The sequence below is a fragment of the Ranitomeya variabilis genome, chromosome 1, assembly GCF_051348905.1.
Source record: "Ranitomeya variabilis isolate aRanVar5 chromosome 1, aRanVar5.hap1, whole genome shotgun sequence".
Classification (NCBI taxonomy): Eukaryota; Metazoa; Chordata; class Amphibia; order Anura; family Dendrobatidae; genus Ranitomeya; species Ranitomeya variabilis.
Window position 1 is genome coordinate 896,421,657 of NC_135232.1, and position 22,370 is coordinate 896,444,026.

General features: G+C 39.0%; 1 protein-coding gene across 2 annotated transcripts in view; it reads left to right on the forward strand.

Moving 5' to 3' along the window:
* LOC143775873 (bifunctional heparan sulfate N-deacetylase/N-sulfotransferase 4-like) overlaps positions 1-22,370 on the forward strand; it is a 1,078,686-nt gene that overhangs the window by 132,788 nt on the left and 923,528 nt on the right. For both annotated transcript variants that reach the window (XR_013215729.1, XM_077264588.1), the window contains exon 2: positions 10,227-11,454. Coding sequence is in view for 1 of the 2 variants with exons in the window: in XM_077264588.1 (XP_077120703.1) it covers positions 10,474-11,454 (981 nt within the window). In the remaining variant the exon portion in view is untranslated. The remainder of the gene's footprint in view (positions 1-10,226; positions 11,455-22,370) is intronic.

Sequence of the window (22,370 nt, forward strand, 5' to 3'; positions counted from 1 at the left end):
TATTACAAACCAACTGAATGATGTCTAACACGTATAATAAATAGATACAACTTCATCGCATAATAGCAATAAAACATCTAACAAGCTGCAATATATAGCAATCTAAACACTGATTATATAAAGTCCTATTTCTTATGCTTTCTCTCATCCAGTTGCTCTGGGAACAAAAGATGGAAATACAATTTCACAAACATAAATTGCAAAATCGAACAAGGTGAACTACAGAATAAATAAATGTAGTCATCTGTATTTTGTTTTTGTTGCAGTTTTTTGATGCTGAGAATGCTTGCTCATTGTTCCTGTAGAACAGTCATCAATGTAAGTGGTTTCTCATTGGGAGGAATTAAATGAAGTGGCTCATCATTATGAGAATTGCTTGTTTGCTCTATGATACTGCAATTAATCATGGGAGTTTGTTTACGAAGAGAAAAAAAAGACAAATGATTGCTTTTGTTTACAATATCTGAAAGCAAAATACTGCATGGAAATGTATGTGTGTTTCCGGCTAAAGCCAAGCAAACGTAGCTAGTCATGAATAAAATAGTTCTAATCTCTCATTTAGCAGTCATACAGTGACACTATATATTTACATTCTTTACTATATAAAGACTTTGATTCTATCTAGGTCATATCATATAAATGGAAATCGAGAGAATCCATAAAGGGGTGCAGAAATAACAGTTGGATCGGCCCATAGAAGTGTGAGTGCATGAAAAATGGAAATCGCTGGTATGGCTATTTGTTAGAGATGAGCGGAGTATTAAGTTTGAGTAAAACTTGCCCAGCGCTATTTCCCACACTAAGCATCAAAGAGTGGATTAGCATCTTTTTGCATCGATGCGTGAGTCTCCCCAAAATAACTTGCAGCCATTACAGATCACTGGTTCCCAATGGAACACATTTTGGACAGTAAAATAATTTTCTGTCTCCAGATTCGATGAATAAGTTTCTCACTTCTGTTGTGTGTAACTCTTAGGCTGGAGTCACACACAGTGTATAAAAAAATCTGTCCGATTTTGTCTGCTGAGAATCACACAAATGTTCTCGGTATGGTGATCCGTATCTCATCCGTGTGCAATGCCAGGATGCGGTTTTTTCTCCAAAAGGTTTCCGTGTGTCATCAGTATCTCATCCGTATGGTGAGATTTTCTCACACACTTGCAAAATGAGCAAATAATGGCTGAGCCTTTCCTGTCACCTGCCAATGCCTGAGAATTTCCCGCAAGTCACACTGATGGTCCGTGTGCTGTGCTATTTTTTCTCACACCCACAGACTTGCATTGGCATTTCTCAGCTGAGATGCGCGGACAATTGCAGCATGCTGCGATTTCACTCGCATGTGTAATACGGACAAGAAAAAAAACGGATGATGGGAGCTGCCCCTTATAGTCAGCGGTTATGGTTAGCAGGGTCCTAGCTCTCTCTGGCCAATAAAGTGTAAGCTTTTATGGTCAGCGGGGTTCTCTTGCATTCTCTCCCACATGTGTATTTTCTGAACAATTATAAACTTTCCAGAGTTCTCCGCAGATCAAATATTTTAGAACATTTGGTGAATTCAGAAAATGTGAATTTCCAAATATCTGCTTATCTCTGCTCTTCGCTTGTCCTCATATGCCCACATGTGCTTTTAATTTCAATAGAAATCAAGAAAACGTTTCACGTTCGGTAATTGCCATTGCTTTTTCCTGTCCATTTTTGTATAATTTGTATTATTTGCTGAAAAACTACCACCTTTATTTTGTGTCTTGCTATCTTAGTCCACCTGATACTACCTGTGGGTTTATAATTAGTGTTTTACAATACTGTCAAATTTTTTTTTTTACACTACAGGTTCAATAATCCATATGCCCCACTAGATCAAAAACACTTATTGTCAAGACACCTATTATTCCATGGAAAACAGTGCATGAGAGATGCAGCCAGCTGACTTAGTATTTGGCTTTTTAAAGGGAATCTGCCACCACATTTTACATAACTAAACTGTTAATATGGGAATACAGTTTATAGACTGACGAAAATTGTCCTACCTGTATGTCTCATATCAGATTTATTGATGTTGAGAAATCATCCTTTATCAGCTTATACACATGTCTTCTTCCTAGTTATGGGGAGGTAATTGCCTGGTAGATTACTCTACCAACAAAGCTTATTTTACATGAAAGAGGAGTTACCAGTGTGAGACAAGTAACTAACACAGAAAAGGAGAAATTAAATTTGTTTTGTGTCTGCCTGTGAAAAGGAAGCTGAAGCTGAGCAAAACCTGCAGATGTGTCCAGTGTAATCACACCCAGCTCTGTAGTGAGATCAGGAGAACAGAGAGATTACATTACACAACGCACTGGTAACTCCCCCTTCATGTAAAATAATTTCCGGAGGCAGAGTTATCTGCCAGGCAATTACCTTCCCTGATCCTGAAAGAGGTCACTTAAATGAAGTGATAAAAGATGATTTATTAGCAACAAGGCATCTGACATGAGGCATAAATCTATAGAATGTGAAGAATAGAACTAAACAACAGCACGTGTGAAAATGACTTGGGTATACTAATAAATCACAGTCTGCCCATGAGTCAACTGTGCAAAAAAGGCAAACATAGTTCTAGGATGTATTAAGAGAAGCATGGAGTCTAGGTCACGTGAAGTAATTATCCCCCTTTACTCCTCCTTGGTCAGGCCTCATCTGGAATACTGAGTCTAGTTCTGAGCACCACATTTTGAAAAACTGGAGTAAGTTCAGAGAAGCACTACTTGGATTGTGAGCAGACATGTCCTACCTGTAAGGAATGGTTAAAGGATATGTGAATGTTTAGCTTGCAAAAAAAGAAGGCGAAGAGAAGTCTTAGTAGTTGTCTATAAATATCTCAAGAGATGTCACAGTGTAGAGTGATCTCATTATTCTCATTTGCACATAGAAACATGAGAAGCAATGGAATTAAACTGAAAGAAAAAATATAATGATTAGATATTAGACTAACCTTTTTGACAGTGAGGGTGATCAATGAGTGGAACAGGCCGCCATGAGAGGTAGTGGCGAGCTCTCTTTCAATGGAAGTCTCCAAACTGAGTCTGGACAGACAGTCTGAGATGGTTTAGTGAATCCTCTATTGAGCAACGCAGTTATACATGTTGACCCTTGGGGTCCCTTCCAACATTCTATGACTCTCCTCTACAGTCTATTACCAGTATGATAATACCACTAATTTAGATCAAATATGGTGACAAATTCCCTTTAAGCCCAATGCAAAAAATCTATAGCCAATGTAAGTTTCCTAAGGTAATTCACTCTTGCAAAACTACTTTTGTAACTAAAAGATTACTAGAAAAAAAGAAAATGCCTCAAAAATATTCAAATGTTACAAAAAATTCAGTTTTATTAGGTACAAACTATAACTGTAAAATACATTACAAATGTGTTAATTACATAATAAAAGGAGAGAAAATTTCAAGTGTGACATATGCTATGATAATAATATACTGTATATCATCCGGTTATGAGCTAAAACAAATGGAAGATGCAATCTAATATATAAAGCTGAGTGTATGTATGTGTGTGTGTGTGTGTGTGTGTGTGTGTGTATGTATCACCCACGCCTACTCCACATAGCCCCGCCCACTCCACCTCCAATCACTAAGCATCTTTCATTTCACCAGAACTGTTTAAAAGATGAAAGCTGAGCTGTGATTGGTTGCTATGAGCAACTGTTTTCCTTGTAGACAGTTAAGGTAACTGAGGGCCTATTATTCTTATCATTTATATGGTGTTATCGTCCTTCTGCAAAGCTGGAAATAACACAATTTATTACCATGCTGACACAGACCACCCTCTGCAACAGACTGCAGGGGGGGCCAGAATCAGCAACTTCTCTTTGTCTGGCATGAAGCATCTCATTAACTTAAAAATTAAAACACAGATTAAAAAAAGAAACACCAGGAAGATTTCTCCAACCTAAATATCATTTTAATCGGTGTAACAGCGCCAACCTGACAATGTTGGCTCTGACGGGATGATGTGGGATATTAGGGATAGTTGTCCAGTGGCTCTGGCTGGAAGATGTGGGATATTATTGGTAGTAATCCAGTGGCTCTGGCTGATGGAATGATGTGGGATATTAGTGGCAGTAGTCCGGTGGCTGTGGCTGATGGGATGATGTGGGATATTAGTGGCAGTAGTCCGGTGGCTGTGGCTGATGGGATGATGTGGGATATTAGTGGCAGTAAACCAGTGACTATAACAGGATGATGTAGGATATTAGGGATAGTGGTCCAGTGGCTCTGGCTGAAGGGATGATGTGGGATATTAGGGGTAGTAGTCTGGTGGCTTTGATAGGATGATGTGGGATATTAGTCGTAGTAGTCCAGTGGCTCTGACGGGATGATGTGGGATATTAATGGTAGCATTCCCGTGGCTCTGGCTGATGGGATGATGTGGGATATTAGGGGTAGTAGTCTGGTGGCTCTGGCTGATGGGATGATGTGGGATATTAGGGGTAGTAGTCTGGTGGCATTGGTTGATGAGTCATGTGGCATATTAGAGTGAGTGTGGCTATGCGACGTGGGCAGAGCTATACACTAAGCTTTATATATATATAGATATAATCATTATAATTTCTTATAACTAACCACAGTTAGTTACTATGCCCGGGCAACACCAGACTCTTCAGCTAGTATATACATAAAGCTTAGTTTCATTGGACCAATGGATCATACTGCGGTATGTATAATGGCAGTAAGTTGGCACAATCTGGTGTTATTAGTTAACCCTGCTGTTCTGTTTGATATTTTTTTTTAAATTCATTATGCAGTTCTGAAACTTATGGTTACTTCTATTTTCCTAATTAGAGGGGTTCTTTCTAAGGGTACCTTTTTTTTTTTGTTTAGTTTTTGTGCCACATTTTTTTTTTACACTTGTACTGTTCCCAGTCAAAAATGACCGAATAGCATTTTATGCTATTTCAGCCATTTTTTGAGTAAAACAAATGAGTTATAATTTCTTTTGAGTCTACTTATTGCATCTACTATTGTTTATGAAGTAAACAGTTGCTTTAGGTGCAGATTTACACATGCTTTCAGTACAAACCATACGCATTGGCTTTCAGTACAGTTCTGGGCAATTTTTTTTCTCTGAATGTTATTTACCCTGCTTTCCCTCTAAAAATAAATAAATTCAGTTGTCAAGATTGCGTATTGTAAAAGAGAAGATCGTACCAACTTGGACAGATATTGCAAAAACGAAAAATGACAATGCTGGGAACGGTAAGAAAAAACAAGCCTGAGCTTCCACAAGGTATTCTCAGCAAAAGAGGTGTACATAGTTCCATGTTTTATTTCACTCAAGACACAGTGGTTTCTTATGTTCCCCAAAAAAATAAACAAGTTATACTTATGAGCACAATGCACAATGATGATGCAATAAGCAATTGAGAAGATAGAAAGCCGGACATGATAATGGACTAGGCAGACATGTGTATCATTGTTGTTCTGAATGTAAACAATAGAATAATGTGAAGATTTTCTGAAAAAAACTGATTTTTTTATTTTTTTAAATTTTTATTTATTTTTACTATTTTTTTTTTCAAAATGTTTGCACGCAGTTAAATTTTATACTATAGTTAATTTTAGTTATAGTTATAGTTAGTTATAGTTGTTATAGTAGTAGTAGTTGTTGTTTTAGTAAGTTAGTTAAGCTCAAATTTGTAATTTCTGTGCAGAATTCAATAAGCCCTTGTAACCTTTATAAACACAAAATAAATAAAAAAAAATTGAGTTTTTTACGTATTTTTTTTTATAATGACCAACCATGTTCACATGCAGTATAATAGTGCAACAGGTATTCAAAAAATTATTTTTAAGTAGCAAAAACAGCACTTTAATAGGTCCGGTCAAAAATGACTGGAGCAGTACAAATGTATAGTGGAAACGAACAGAACAGCAGGGTTAAGCATTGTGAGGTCTGATGTGTTATAGGAAAGCAATTATCCTTTGCAATTTAGTGTCCCACATATCATTATAATCTTCAATCATAGTATCTACACTCTGTTTCACTGTAGTTGTGCCGATGCCAAAAATAAGGTTAACTAAATCACAATAATAATATCTCATCCATGATGAATACTCCTAGAATGAAATATAAAGCAAAAAATAAAAAATTCAAGCAAGTATACTACCCAGCAATACAGTCCCAGACGTATTATGTACATTTACCTATTTTGCTTATAACAGGTTGGTCAGAAGATATAAGTTAGGTGGATACTAGATATAAAACATCAAACTGCAAGTGTGAGTCTGTGGTGAAATTGATGTGCATCCATCACCATCATTTTATCTCTCAATCCCCCATAATATGAAAAAAATAACTTAGACTGGTACCTTAAAATTTGTGGACCCAAGGCAGTGGGCAATGGATGCAAGTTATTGGAGAAGTCGGACATATACACTATTTGGATGGATCTTGCTGTACACTACCTGAGCTGCGGCGCTGCCACCATCTTTAGGTGCAACACATCCATGGTCGGTTTATTCTGCTTTATTCCAAGTAGCATAAAGGGAACTTGTAAATTTAACAAATAGGTCTGCAAAAAGAATGAGGAACTCCGCTGAATAATATACAGGATTATTGGAAAAGATTCAATACAACTTGTATTTTATTAATTGACATCCCCACTGCTTACCTACTTGAATTCAGTGATTGACAGCTATTTTTACATGCGCAGTCATACATGGATGAATGTAAGCCACTGAATAAGACCTCTCACTGGACTCATAAATATGAACAGATTTCAATTAATAAAATACAAATTTTACTGAAACTTTTCCCAAAGAAATGTACATTAATCTGATCAGCTCTTCCTGCACTGCAATATTCTGGATGCCGAGATGCCGATTAGATCTAGATGCCATTTTCAACATGACAGGTTCCATTTAAAAAAAAAACAACCTTCTATTACTTCATTAAGCATAAACAATACAAGATTGTCAGATCTTATGTCATCCAATTCTATTGCATTTTGCAATCTGGCACTGAAAGAATAGATGTTCAAAGCACTAATCCTGAAGGAAGCCACAGATGTAATGGCTAGCTATAATAATGTAGGCATAAACGATAATCATTCATTATATTAATGTGGTCTATGACTGTGCAAATAAACAATAGTGTCAGATCTGAGAATAACACTTTTCTACAGAAAATTATTCTAATTACTGGAAAATTATTTACATGTTCAGCCTTGTACAAATGTCAACGTTCATCTTCTGGTATTTATTTTCCCATAGAAACAGCTATTCAGTACAATATTCTTCACTGTCAGTAAAATAGTAGAAAAATATGTGTTCAGCACAAAATGAAACAGTAAGCTAAAAAAAGCTAAATATACACATTTATTTCATTAATGTGCATGTGCATTTATCATTGGTCCAGCTTTCATTATTTTGCAGCAACTTGCAATTAGCTTTTCAAAGAAATCTAAAAGCAGGGGCATAACTACAACAAGTGCAGGGGTTGCAATTGCCCCCAGGCTCTGGAGCCTAGGAGGCCCTAAAAGTCCCTCTGGCCTATAGAAAAAGACTATTGCTATTAAAGATTTAAAATAGGTGGGGGCCCCATTGGAGCTTTTGCATCGGGGCCCATGAGTTTCAAGTTACGCCACTGTCTAAAAGTATATTTGCCAAAACGCTTGTTGCTTCTAAACATATTAAATGTTCATTCTAAGACACAGAAGGCATTTTATATATCCAAGACCAGATGCACCAACTACCAACTTAACAACTGAAGTATGAATTGGCTATAGAGCTGCACACCAGAGCTTTATGTATACCATACTTCTCAATCGTGGTTTCACGAGAATTCGAACATTTTTATTTTCAATTTGCAGTTCACAAAAGAATTGCCAGTTACCATGTCCCACACTGCTGAAGCATCAGTGAGCAGGCTAAGGTGCTTAAAGTCATTTTGCTTGGCCATATAGTCTTCCCCACAATGCTCTGGAGATATGACATTTTACAGATTCTCATACACTATACAGTGATGGTCAGAACCTGGGCCATCAGATATCAGTGGATACCAGTGAAGTGCAGTTTTCCAGAGTCACTAAATCTCTATTTTCTGTAGTTTGATGTATAGTAAAAAATTATATGGTGATAGTGTGTAAGCTCTTATGCAGGGGTGCCGCTACCATGTGGCAAGTTAAGTACTCTGCCTCAGGCGGCACTGCCTTCAATGAAGAGAGGGGGTGGCAGATTCTGCCGGTGTAGTAACTGAGTTTGCGTCATAGATGCAGGTTCAGTTACTACTGTATTCAAGGCTCCCAACCGTCCCGAATGGCCGAATCCCCTCATCCAGCCCTCCCCGACTCATGTGGCCAGTCACGTGATCGTGACATCACAGGTCCTCAACCTGAAGTCACTCCTCTCCTGCATGTGCTGGGGCTGCTCATAGAAGGCTGTTCTGTGCGCACAGGACCTGTGATGACGTCACCAGATGGGAGGAGTCAGGGGGTCACATGATCAGTGTCCTCAGTGTATGCAGGACTGTATTGTGCTGGTTGTCATAGTGCTGGAAGAGGGTAAGCTTATGTGTGGGGTCAGGAGGGGTTTACAGTGTGAATGTAGTGGAGCCATGTGTGTATGGAGTGGAGCCATGTGTGTATGAGGTGTACGGAGCACAGCCACATGTGTATGAGGTGTACGGAGGGGAGCTGTGTGTGTGTATGAGGTGTGCAGAGCTGAGCCATGTGTGTATGAGGTGTATGGAATGGAGCCACGTGTGTATGAGGTGTGCGGAGCTAATCCACGTGTGTACGAGGTGTGTGCAGCTGAGCAGCGTGTGTACGGGGTGTATGGAGCAGAGCCCTGTGTGTACAAAAGGAGCCCTGTGTGTACAAAGTGTATGAACCTGACCTGTGTATGTGTATGGAGCGGAGCAGAGCCATGTGTGTACAGGGTGTACGGGAGGGCACCATTTTGCAGTTCGCCTCAGGCAGCAGAGAGGCTAGGTTCACCCCTGCTCTTATGATCTCTCTTTTCTGTAAAATATAAGCTCTCACCATCAGTGGAGTCCTTTCTCTCCATCGTGCCTGTAAAATGTAAGCTCTTATGGTTAGCAGAGTCTTCTCTCTCTCGCCTGTAAAATGTAAGCTCTTTAAATCATCGGTGTCCTCTCCTCTAGAAATATCTTTTGGTCAGTTGGGGTCCTATTTCTCTTCTGTAGATCGTAAGCTCTCATTGTCAGCAGGGTTTTAGCTCTCTCTCCCCTCTCTCCAAGATTATTTTTAAAGCACTTTCAAGCTTTCCAATTTTGAGATTTGCACAAATTTAAATGTGCAAATAAAATTTTAAGGTAAAATTTGGTGAAGACGGCAATTTGAATTTCAAAAGATCCATTCATCTCTAATCTTCCCCTTTCTCTGGCTCCTTTAAACCTTTTTATGGCTCTTCAATCAAAGTACTAGGGGTAAAGGTGCCCTCAGCTAGTTAAAGTGTACACCAAGTTCTTCTTCTTCTTCTTCTTCCTCTTCTTCCTCTTCTTTCTCTTCTTTCTCTTCTTCCTCTTCTTCCTCTTCTTCTTCCCAGCATATTCTGCGGCACTTTACAATTCAGAGAAGACATGTACAGACTAAAACATAACAGAGTAAACACATAATTCAACAGATACCAAGAGAAGTGAGGGCCCTGCTTGCAAGCTTACAATCTAAGGGGAAATAGGAGAATCATAAAAGGTAAATGGTTAAAATTGCTTGTGTTGTATGGTCCATCCATCAATATAATAAATAGAGGGTTCACATAACGCTGCATGAACTGGTGACCAGCCAGTATATGTACAGTACAGATACAGAGTGCTAATAAGTGCATGGGAGATGTGTAAACGAATGACACATGGTACCAGATTAGGTAGAAAATTTTGGACGAGCAAATCGGGAATGGTTAGTTAAGGGTGTTGAGTGCTTAATTTCAATAATCATTTTGGACTCATAAACTGGCTTCAAGGGTTTCACATCATGACTCCATGACATTATGCCCAGGAATAGGAAATATCCATTGCATTGTTTTAGTTGTAGGATACTACAAGGTACAGTGGTGCATCAGCATTTTATCTCTATATTCAATGTACTTGAACTTTACCACTAACCTATCCCCAAAGAACAAAAAATGTTTTTATACATACTACAACTGTTCTATGTTTACCCCATTTTTAATGATCAGTGTATGAGTGTAAATTATTATTCTTTTTTTTAGGTGATGAAAAATATAACTTTTGATGATCAAAGACTTCCAGATGCACGACATTTTGATTCTACAGTCTACTGCTTATGCTAACCTGATTTAATGTGACTGAAAGCCTTGACTATAAATGCAGTGCAATGGTCACATAAACCTTTGTAGAGGAGTGGAAACTCACTTCATTATCCTGATCACATCATCACTTTAGTATGAAATAAAGAGACATTGGAAATTTGCAAAAACTCAATATACAAAGCAAAACATGAATCATATCGTAAAGCTGAGAAGGAGCTTCCGAACACTTGTAATTCTCTTAGCCACCTTTTGCCTTGTAAGTATAGTAATTTCTGCTTACTATTTATATTCTGGTCACAAGCAGGCAATAGTACTTATTGAAACATCAACTCAATCTGGTTGTGAAGGCATGAACATGTTGCCATATCGAACTATAGACATAAAATTAACAAGGCCTGTTGATACTTCCAAGACAGATCTCACAATATTACTTTTTGTAGAAAGTCAGTATTCACAGCTTGGACAGGATATTGTAGCAATATTGGAATCTAGTAGATTTCAGTATGACATTGTAATTGCACCTGGAAAAGGATACATCCCTCCCCTTACAAAGGGTGGCAGAGGCAAATATGCAATTATAATTTATGAAAATGTTTTGAAGTATGTAGCAATGGATGCATGGAATCGGGAACTGTTAGAAAAGTACTGTGTTGAGTTTAGTGTGAGCATCATTGCTTTCCATAAAGCTACAGAGAACAGCTTTCCAAGTTCCAAACTGAAAGGCTTTCCTTTACTTCTATACAACAATGTAGCTCTAAAGGACTGTTTTGTAAACTCAAATTCCCCACTGCTGCACATAACAAGAGCTTCAACCATTGAAAAAGGTAATTTGCCAGGAGAAGACTGGACTGTTTTCCAATACAACCATTCGACTTATCAACCAGTGATTTTATCTGAGCTTCAAGCACCAGAGCAGCATGAATACTATTTATCCAGATCTTCCCATCATGCCACCGTCATCCAGGATTTAGGACTTCATGATGGAATTCAACGAGTCTTGTTTGGCAACAACTTGAATTTTTGGTTGCACAAATTAATTTTTATAGATGCTATATCTTTTCTGTCTGGGAAGAAGCTTAGTTTATCTTTGGACAGATATATTCTTGTTGACATTGATGATATATTTGTTGGAAAAGAAGGCACTAGGATGAATGTAAATGATGTTAAGGTAAGGTAATTTTATTTGAAGATATATGTATATAATGATGAAAAAATGTCCTAATTTTGCTCACCATCTGGTACATAAAATCTTTGAGTGACAAAATGCTAGCTGAAATTTGTTTTGTGGAAATAATTTTAAACTATTTGTCAGAATTTAAGGTAATTAAAGCAACATATTTATATTCTGTTCAATATGTTTACCTTGCAAAATTATATATTCTTCTTCTTCTTCTAAACAAATGATGCAAACACAACTAAATTCTTATGCCATTATTTTTTTTTTACAATCACAGAGCTTCATCAGACAGATTTCAGATACTGCAAAAGGAACATGAGAAGTAGCACTGTGAGTGCTGGGGTGGCAGTGCAGTCTGTCACTGAGTAAACATGGTGCTGCTGTGAAGTGCGGCACAATTCGTAGCGACATATGTCACTGCCACACCTGCACTCACATTGCTAGCTCTTGTGTTCTGTTTACAATACATGCAATCTGTTTTATGAATGTCTGGGATTGTGGTCTGAAATCTCACACATATATTTTTAGATTGCATAAAAATAGTTGCATCTACTTCATTGGCGTGCTGAATTATTCATCTCTGAATTGTACTCGGTATAGAGTCCAATTCAAGCACATGCTAAAAAGACCAGAAGTGTCATATTCTTACAAATCTATAGTTTTGCTAGTCTCTGCCTTATCCATCAAGGGAGTGAATTGAAACTGTGACACTTATTTGACTTTTTCCCTTTGTACTGAAATTTTTGATACACCATTTCTCACCATGGCATGTCCTTAAAATCCTCCTCACTGTCCATAGGTATGTGTGAGAATGCTAGAGGAACCCCAAAGGTGGACCCGCTGGACCGCGACAGCAAACTTTCCCAGAGCAAGTAGACCCGGTGGACCACCCCCTATACAGGGGGCATTAGGGGCAGGCCAAAGGGAGACTACTGCAGTGGCAGCTAGTACCTAAAGGAGATGTACATGAGTGAGAGTAACACGGCTGGAGCACAAGAATACGGACTGGACAGAGATGTGGGTATTAACGACAGGAACAACAGGAGTACGGGACACTAGGACAGGATTGGGAAGCAGACAGACTGATTTGGAAAAGACACAGAAGCAAGGATAATAAGACAACCCTGGGAGACTGGCACTATAAGACACTGGGAGACTGGCAGGAGGGGAACGAGACACAGACTGACTGGAAAGATGAAGGCATGGCAGCGATGACAACCAGGAGACACTGGGAGACTGGCAGGAGAGGGTAGAGACACAGACTAGCTGGAATGTTGAGGGCACGGCAGCGAGGACAATCAGGAGACACTGGGAGATTGGCAGGAGAGGGTAGATAAGGAAAAACTAAGCAAGGAGGCAAACTAAGGGTAGCAGGCTAATAAAGCAGGCTGGAGGACGGAATGACAAGGACGAGGGGTCAGAATCAAATGTGATACACAAATGACAATCAGGCACCACTGGGAGGAAGAGGTGGGCTGATAAGGAAAGTGGTGGCATACCTTCTGGGTCAGAGTCCTCCAGGAGCACAGAGCAGGGAAGGAGGAGTGGCCAGGATTAATGAGAGAAGTGTGCGTGAGCGCCATAGAACCCAGTGCGTGCGCGCACGCCCGAGAAGAAGGAGCCGGCCGTGCAAGAGAAGCCCGGGGACGAGCAGTAATGCGCCGGTACACCGCAGAGCGGTGAGTATAGTGGGATACAGGTGGTGAGGCGAGCTGAAGCATGACAGTATGATGATCAATTAGATCACAAGATGATGAAGAATATTTGATTTACTCCAGAGACCACCTACCTAGCTATTTCCTTAAAGAAAGCCACTGTCAGACCTCACCACTAACATCTTATTCTCCTCCAAAACCAAAGGGATAGGGTCTTGATATTCCAATTGCCCAATTCTTTTTCATGACATCATCTGTTGGAGAGCATTGGGAAGCTTTCATACTTATCAGATACAGTATGTCCCACTGAAATCATCTAACATTTAGGGGAATTTTGATGTGAATCTGTCAACAGGTTTTTCTATCCCATCTGAAAGCAACGTGATGTATGGGTAGAGATTCTGAGTCCAGTGATGTATCATTTACTGGAAGCTTGCTACAGCTTTGATAAGATCATTAGTTTATCGGCAATAGTTTTCTGAATGATGAGCCATGTTCATCCCAGGGCATACCACAGACTAGCAGATTTCTGTCTTCCCTGTACATGGGCAGAAAGTTGCAAATCAGTAATGAGGGTGAGGTTATACAGGGATCATGAATATTGAGGACTACAGGCATTAGGTTTACTAGTCTGCAAGTGATAATCTGCTGATAAAATAGGGATTTTATCAAACGTACAGGAAAGTATGTGACACAACTATGAAATCAGGGAGGCAAAAACTTGGTAGCAAATTCTTTTTTAGAGACTTTCTTAATGCTGACATTGATACTTATGACCACATTATCACAATCACTGTTACACTTTCAAATTCATAATGTAATTTTAATTGAAAGCAACAGATATAATTTTCAGTGTGATATTTAAAGATAATAGTTTTATTGTGCAAAAAGGAATATAAAGTATATAATTTTTTTAACACATTTAGAAAACAACTATGTGTTTTGAATTTTGGAAAATTTCCAAACTAATCATATCTGGAATATAGCTGTCTAAATAAAGCCTATAAATTATCTTCAATAGTGATCTTCACTGCGAAAAAAAGAATCTGTATGATATGTACATGATAATGAGTTACAGTAAGAACATTTTGGCATAGACAAGCAAATGATAGGTAAAGAATTGAGAGATTTCATCTGGAAAATAAACATTCTAATGTAAAATATAAAATATTCCAAAGCTCAAAAGACATTAAAGGTCCTAGTCTCGTAAACCTTTGTTGTATTTTTGGGACAAAAAAGTTAATATCATAAGGACTAGGAAACTTTCAGTCTTTTTATCCCAAAAAAAAGATCAATAATGGACTGATATCTGGTTTAGAGACAAACACATGCTGCTGAGAAAGACAGGCTTCTTCTCCAAACATTAATTTTGATGCATACATTTTGGGCTAGAATTATGAAGTAAGTAACTGTAAGTGGCGGACAGTCAAAACAATATATTACTCAAGGAATATGTAGAACATTTTTTTCACAACAAATAGAGATTAGAGCAGACTCTAAAAACCCAAAGTATTCAGTAGAGCCAGCAGCACTGATACATATGTTATGAAACTGATCTGAAAGAAGATCTCTGATTAACATTTTTTCATCTGAACCTTTTGTAAGAATGCAGGAGGCAACCAAAAGAGCCTGGTAAGATAGGTTTCTCCCATACTCCAGTCTGGGTCTTACTGCCCCAATAAAATGCAACTAGTCTAGCTCAGGTAGTAGAAGTGTGCTGAGACTGGAAAATGACAGCGCTAGTGCATAGTCTGTACTGCAGCCTAAGAGGTTCCTGAAATATCGAATTGGTGAGACCATTTTATTTATTGTGCCTTAGCTAGAGAGAGGAATGTTTTGTTATTTATTTGTGCTGAAAAAAAGGCTGTTTGATTTTAGATCTTCAAAGTTTATCAAGGATAATAAATGTTATTCTGTTTTGATATAAAAACATTGTGCCTGTGCATATCCAAGTGGCTACCAGGGAGCTGAAACCTCTACACTTTGTAAATATTAGTATTGTATCGTGTCAGAGTGTTAATATACACACCAATTCTTGTCTCCTCTGGTATCCAGCACCATTATGGTCTTATTTTCAGTCACCTGATGGCAATTGAGATTGTCCAGATAATGCTGCACTATGTAGAAGCCAGAAGTCTCTATTACAATGTGAGCCTTTGGAACCTTGTTTCTCCAGTGTTTTTTATTTTGTAAAAGCAACTTCATGGTCACGCATAGCGCTTTGTGATCCAGATGGTCTGAATTGCCATCATGTTACTTAAGAGGGGACTAGAATGGTGTTGGATACCAGAGAACATGGGAGCCTCTTAATTAATAATACTGTCAAGAATGTCTCCAAATCGATATTAATGGGCATTTTGCCCCATAGTAAGTACTAATGCCTATATAAACTAAAAATAATAAAATACATAGTTACCTGACTTTAAATGCATTATCCCATATCATATTGCTTCTGTGCATTCAGCAGTTCAGCGCAGGTGGCACCTATGCCAGGATGCTGACACCTGGCTCTGCTACCTTATAAGTCACAAGACAAAAGTGGCCTGCAGCTTATTAGTAATCTTTGGTATCCCGGTCACTAGACTACAAATTCAGAACACAACAGTATAGTTGACTTCACTCTGCACATTGAATTGAGCTCAAATTCAGCTCAGTTTTAGCAGATAACTGAAACACTGATTATACAAGGTTCAAGAGCCAGTGACAAATTCAGCATGACTGTTGCTCTCATGATCAGTAGTTTAGTGACCAGAATAAGAAATATAATTATCACCATTTTCTTAATTCCAGCAGTGTGCTCATCCTCATTAGCGAGCTTGAGAAAGCTGCTCCCTCTACGCCCTGCAATCTGAAAATCTGATCCAAAGTGTCTAACATGATTGATACTCTTTACACTCAAAGTCATATCTTTGAGTGTAAAGACCAGAGGCCCCTTCCTTGCCCCTAACACAAGGGGTGCCTTAGCTCACCCGGTTCTGATGGTGAAGATGCCGGGGCTACGTACCTTGCCTTAGCAACTGAATCCACCCTCAGTCTGTACCCTTTCCCCATCCAGGGAAGAGGGAAGTAGTAGTGTACCATAATAAATCAACCAAACTAACAAGGTAATATGAACAGGGATAAAGGAAAATACCAGTCATACAAATATACAGACATAAACAACAAAAGTAAATACCAGGGAGTGGAGGATGTGGTTAAACCAAAGTAGGATAAGAAATGAATTATCACACACCCAAAACGTAGCAACAGTCACAGATAAATCCACCAAACGACTTCTTCAACAACAACCACCAACAACCTGCAACCATGCAGCATGTTTTCTCTGATAATGGGTGCTAGCCAGGACCCAGTTTTTAAGGTACCTTCACACTGAACGATATCGCTAGCGATCTGTGACATTGCAGCATCCTGGCTAGCGATATCATTGAGTTTGACATGCAGCAGCGATCAGTATCCTGCTGTGCCATCGTTGGTCAGAGCAGAAAGTCCAGAACTTTATTTTGTCGCTGGACTCCCGCAGACATCGCTGAATCGGCGTGTGTGACACCGATTCGCGATGTCTTCACTGGTATCCAGGGTAAACATCGGGTTACTAAGCGCAGGGCCGCGCTTAGTAACCCGATGTTTACCCTGGTTACCAGTGTAAATGTAAAAAAAAACAAACACTACATACTTACATTCCGGTGTCTGTCCCCCAGCGTTCTGCTTTCCTGCACTGTCAGCGCCGGCCGTAAAGCAGATTACAGCGGTGACGTCACCGCTGTGCTTTCCGGTCGGCGCTCACAGTCAGTTCAGGAAAGCACAGCGCCGGGGGACAGACACCGGAATGTAAGTATGTAGTGTTTGTTTTTTTTTACATTAGCACTGGTAACCAGGGTAAACATCGGGTTACTAAGCGCGGCCCTGCGCTTAGTAACCTGATGTTTACCCTGGTTACCCGGGGACCGGCATCATTGGTCACTGGAGAGCTGTCTGTGTGACAGCTCTCCAGCGACCACACAGCAACGCTGCAGCGATCTAGATCGTTGTCTAGATCGCTGCAGCGTCGCTAAATGTGAAGGTACCTTTATAGGAGATAGGAGTGGCTAACAGTGCACAGCTGAGAGCATTAACATAAGAAAGCTTAGAAAGGCTCTCAGCTGAACAGATTAACCCCTGCACTGCCAAAATAAATCTCCACCATTTAATTTGAAGGTGAAGTGCTTCTAATCAGTGCAGGAGTAGGAGAAATCAGATATCTAGGTCTTTTGGCTCATCTCTGCCACGGTAAACCTGTGACACAAACACAGTTCTGTGATGTATTAAAAGAAGCATAGAGTCTAGATCATATGAAGCAATTATCCCTCTCTACGCCTCCTTGGTCAGACTTCATCTGAAATACTGTGTCCAGTTCTAGTCACCACATTTTAAGAAAGGCATTGAATACTGGGGCAAGTTCAGAGAAGAACTACTAGGTTGTTGAGCGGACTGCAAGGTATGTCCTACGAGGAACAGTTAAAGGATCTGGGAATGTCTAACTTGCAGAAAAGAAGGCTAAGAGGAGACTTAATAGCTGTCTACAAATATCTGAAGGGATGTCACAGTGTAGAGCACATGGAAACACGAGAAGCAGTGGAATGAAACTGAAAGGAAGAAGGTACAGATTAGATATTAGAAAAAACTTTTTTACAGTAAGGGTGATCAATTTATGGAACAGGCTGCCACAAGAGGTGGTGGGTTCTCCTTCAATGGAAGTCTTCAAACAGAGGCTGGACACATTCCTTAATATTAGATTCAATCAAGTCCTATCAAGCATAAATATCTCTAAAATTATTTTTTACTTTATTATATATCAATATACTTCAAAAGAAGCATAATTAAAGAACTAAAAATGAATAATCTATTTTGGATGCATTAGTTTGGTCACTGCAGGATTAACTTCACAAATACTTTTATGAGTTAGGATGCTACTTTTTTCCTTAAGAAAGATGATTTTAGGTCACCGAAATAGGAATTGCTCCTTCCAAATTATTATTTTTTATTTATGTATTATATGTAATTCTCTATACTGTATAAGTATTGTGTTTGTAGAAGGAGGTGAGGATCTTGAGCTTGTGCTCAGTTATTACATTTTTTCATTCTATAAAGTCAGAGTATATTTTAATCAGTTAAATAATATTTTTTTAACGGTTGCATTTTTGAGGATAAAGTTAAGGAATAGGGCAAAAATTGAGGACACTTGTAACAAGTGTGACTTCCATTCAGGCATGGATTTTAAAAACTGCTTCAAAGAGTCTGAATTTTCAAACTATGCTTTATTCCTTTAAAAACTTAAATATTTCTTTTTTAACATTTTTTTTAATGATATAGATATTTTATGAAAAAAAAAACGTTTTTTATCTCTGTTGATTTTAGCTGCCTACAGATTGTAATCATGCATGTTTGCTATTTTTTACTTTGATTATTCAATGGAAAAAAAGGTAATCATTGCTATGTGAATTAAATTAGCCAAACCATTAAGGCCGTTTGAACAAAATAAATAGCAGATTAGTATTACTAGATAATTATTCGTGGGTAATTTTCAAGCCATTAACAGAAAACTCTCTTTAATCTATGAACAATTTTGAATTTTAAACCAATTGATAAAAAATGAAAATATCTATGAAAATTATTTGTCAGTCCGAATGATTCCATGTCACTCCTCTCTTTCACAGATGTATGTGACTCCTAAGACCCCTATGTCAATGAAGAAAGCTTTGACATACAGTATGAGTGCTGGTAATCATCACAGACACATCAAACAATCTCTGTGCCTGCAGCACACCTGAGCTGTACAAAGTGAACCAAACAACACCATTAAATCACCTTTGTCATTTATCTTTCAGGGAATGGCAATGCTGTGTGAATCTAATAGAAAACACACAGAACAGGAGGTACTTACTATCACGGCATAAATATATTGGACAGAATATGCTCAGGAAAGAAATACATATCATGCATTTTAATGACTTTGTTCCTGCTTACCTAAACAAATTTCCATTTTTTTCCATATTATAAAGTAATTTAACATTTCTTTTTTAAATAAATGCTTAGAAATTTTTAATCCAATAGTTTGTAAGATGAATCAAATCATTTGATTCTGATTTAATATTATGCAAACATTAATTTGAAATTTATAGTGATATATCATAGATTGACTTTTGGAGGAGTTGGCTCATGAACAACATTTATCAACCCCAGCGATCATACATTTATCAACTATCCTTTTAATAGATAATACAGGTAGTTCATAGGTCGAACCTTTAACAACTTAACTATACAAATTATGGGCTAATACTGAATACTGAAACAGTATTCCTCTCAGCAACCTTGTGATTACTAAGCAAAATAGAAAAGATACTCCATAGGCAAAATGTAAAATATGTACAGTATGTATATGCAGACATGGCACTTTTCCAAGAACTTAGTCAGTTTGGAGAACTGAGTTACAAGCACACTATTATTGTACCAATGTAAATGTTAATCTATGGTCATCTCAAAATACAAAACCAAAGGGGCTTGATTTATGTTTGATCCTATAATCAATGTTGAATCCAATTTATGTACTTTCATTGCTGAAATTTTCAGAATCTCTCAATAATATGAAAAATATTAGTATAGTCAAAACTGAAACTTCACTTAAATGAAATAATTAAATGTTAGGGCAGGCGGAATGCACCAAATAATTTTAAGGAAGATATAAGGTGCGTTTGCAGCCCAAGGTCCACCGTGCAGAGATGTCACCTGCTGCTCAGCAATTGCAGACAGAATATGGCTGTATAATGTGAACACACATGTTTTAGCTTCACCCAGTCTGTAAGGAGGCAAAACCTGTTGCATCACAGGGCTGGAATACTGCAGAGTGAACGCTAGTGTTTGGTCACAGGACTCTACCACAAGGACATAGGGTTAGAGTCCCTCTAGACCCACTAGCGCTCAGTGCTGCAACTGCCGTGCCAGGATAAAACGTAATGCTAATAGAGTTAGCACACTGGGTGCGCGCAACGCCGCTCTAGTGGATGTCACAAGCCACCCTAACTAGGGCCTGGAAAGTGCACTGGTTGCACATGGCACCACACTGGCAAACACTGTTGAAATGATGCAGTATTTCCTGCTCTTGTTCTGGATTGCACTATCTGGTGCTAGTCAGCTCCAAACACCCAACCACATACAACCACACTAGGGAAGGGGATCATTAGGAGCTTACATCAGATAACATACATGCATGCAGACACACAAACATTTTATAGCTGCGTCCTTCTGGGACCTTCCCAGTAGTTCAATCAGGGCTGCTTCAGGACCAATGAGAGGTCATCTCACGGGCATGCTCATTTGACTGAAAGCAGGACTTAGTCCCAGGAGCATCTGCTCGCCACTGATTGCTGCTGGTTACATTAGCAGAAGCTGGGAGGGCAGCAGTAACCAGACACTCAGCATCTGCCTGAGCAAGACGCTGGGAGCGACATCTCTGCTGAGCAGGTTCCTCTGTGGCTGGAGAAGAATGGGAGACTGCAAAAGAAAAGGTTCAAGATTCCCCCTGTGCAGTGGTGGGAACATGACACCAAACATTAACATAACTATTTTTTTTTAACTAGAAGGTCTGACTCTTGCACTTAACTAGTAGAGAGTGGAGACTATTATGAAAATTAATTTGCCATGAGCTTCCAATTTGGGCATTTTTTAAAGTAATATCAATTCCCATAAAGATGCCTTGAAAATAGCTACTATTATTTTATTACATTTGTAATTAATGTTAGGTGTTATCATTTACACAGTAATGTGATATGAATAGGTCAACCACATAGTTCATAGGTCATCCTATTTCCGAATTAGGTACACAAATAATGTGCTAATTCTGAAACCTTATTAATCTAAGTAATCTTAACCTTGTGATTACTGAACAAAAATAAAAAAGTTACCCTTGTGCACAATTAAAAATATGCGTACATATATATTGTGATGCAGTGACCCCTGTTACAGCTAGGCAGCACTGCATGTTCTTCTCAGAATATGCAGAGGCGTATAGAGGCCATGGGAATGCATGGCAGGCACAGGCATAACTATAATGGTGAGACAATGTCTGGCATTATTGTAAATGGCTGCTATGTGTTGCAGAGGAGATCCTCTGCACTGTAAGCCAATAATGTTGTTCTGGGACCTGTAGTCCCACAAGTATTGGTTTAGTTTTAAAGGGAGGCTTACAGGGTTAGTCAGAGAGCTGGGCTGTTCTGACTAACCACACACACCTCCCACATTTGGGAGTGGCTACAAGTATATAATGTGGCCATGGTGTGGTCACATGGTTTCTGCTTGGAAGGTCCTGTGTGTGGACCGGATTCCTGGGAAGCACATGGTGGAGACATAAGCCTGCAGAGACCGTGATGGCTATCTGGGTTGGGGGAAGTTAACGTCCTTCAGTTGGTCTGAAACTGACTGATGTGTGCCTGCCAGGCAAGTTGTTGATCCCAGTAAGGCAGCTTCTCCCGAGGTCAGGACCCATGTGATGCCAGTCTGTGAAAACCTGCAATGTAGTCAAGCAGGAAATACAGACTTTGTGTGTTTGGCTCCAGAGCGAGCATGAATTTGGACTCTACCAAGTATGGTAACGGTCCTGATGGAGCAGAGTCTGTGACGGCATTGCGTTGGGGAAGCTACCATTTCTTCTGTGGATCTGGACTGTCGTAAGTGCCCTGGTCACAAGGATGGGGATCTCAGTAAGACAGCTTCTCCAGGAGAGAGGACTGACAGGAGATCAGTGTGTGGAGCAGAAGCTCCAGGAAAGTAACTCCAGCAAGGGAGTAATAATGGCAGAGAAGTATCTGCTATTGGAACTGACTGAGGTGTGCCTGACAGGACTGTGGTTGTTATATTCCGTGGATGCACATAATGAACTGTATGAATGTAACCGCAGCTGAAATGGATTATATGTTGGTTCTGTGATGTTCAAATGCTCTACCATGGTTTATAGAGGTATAATAAACCAGGCACAGACTTTTGTTAAAGAAAATACGGTCTTGCTGTGTGTTATATTGCTGCCAAGCGAGTATTCCCCAACCCGTTAGTGATTGCTGCAACACAATACAGTTAGGTCCATATATATTTGGACAGAGACAACATTTTTCTAATTTTGGTTATAAACATTACCACAATGAATTTTAAACAAAACAATTCAGATGCAGTTGAAGTTCAGACTTTCAGCTTTCAATTGAGGGTATCCACATTAAAATCGGATGA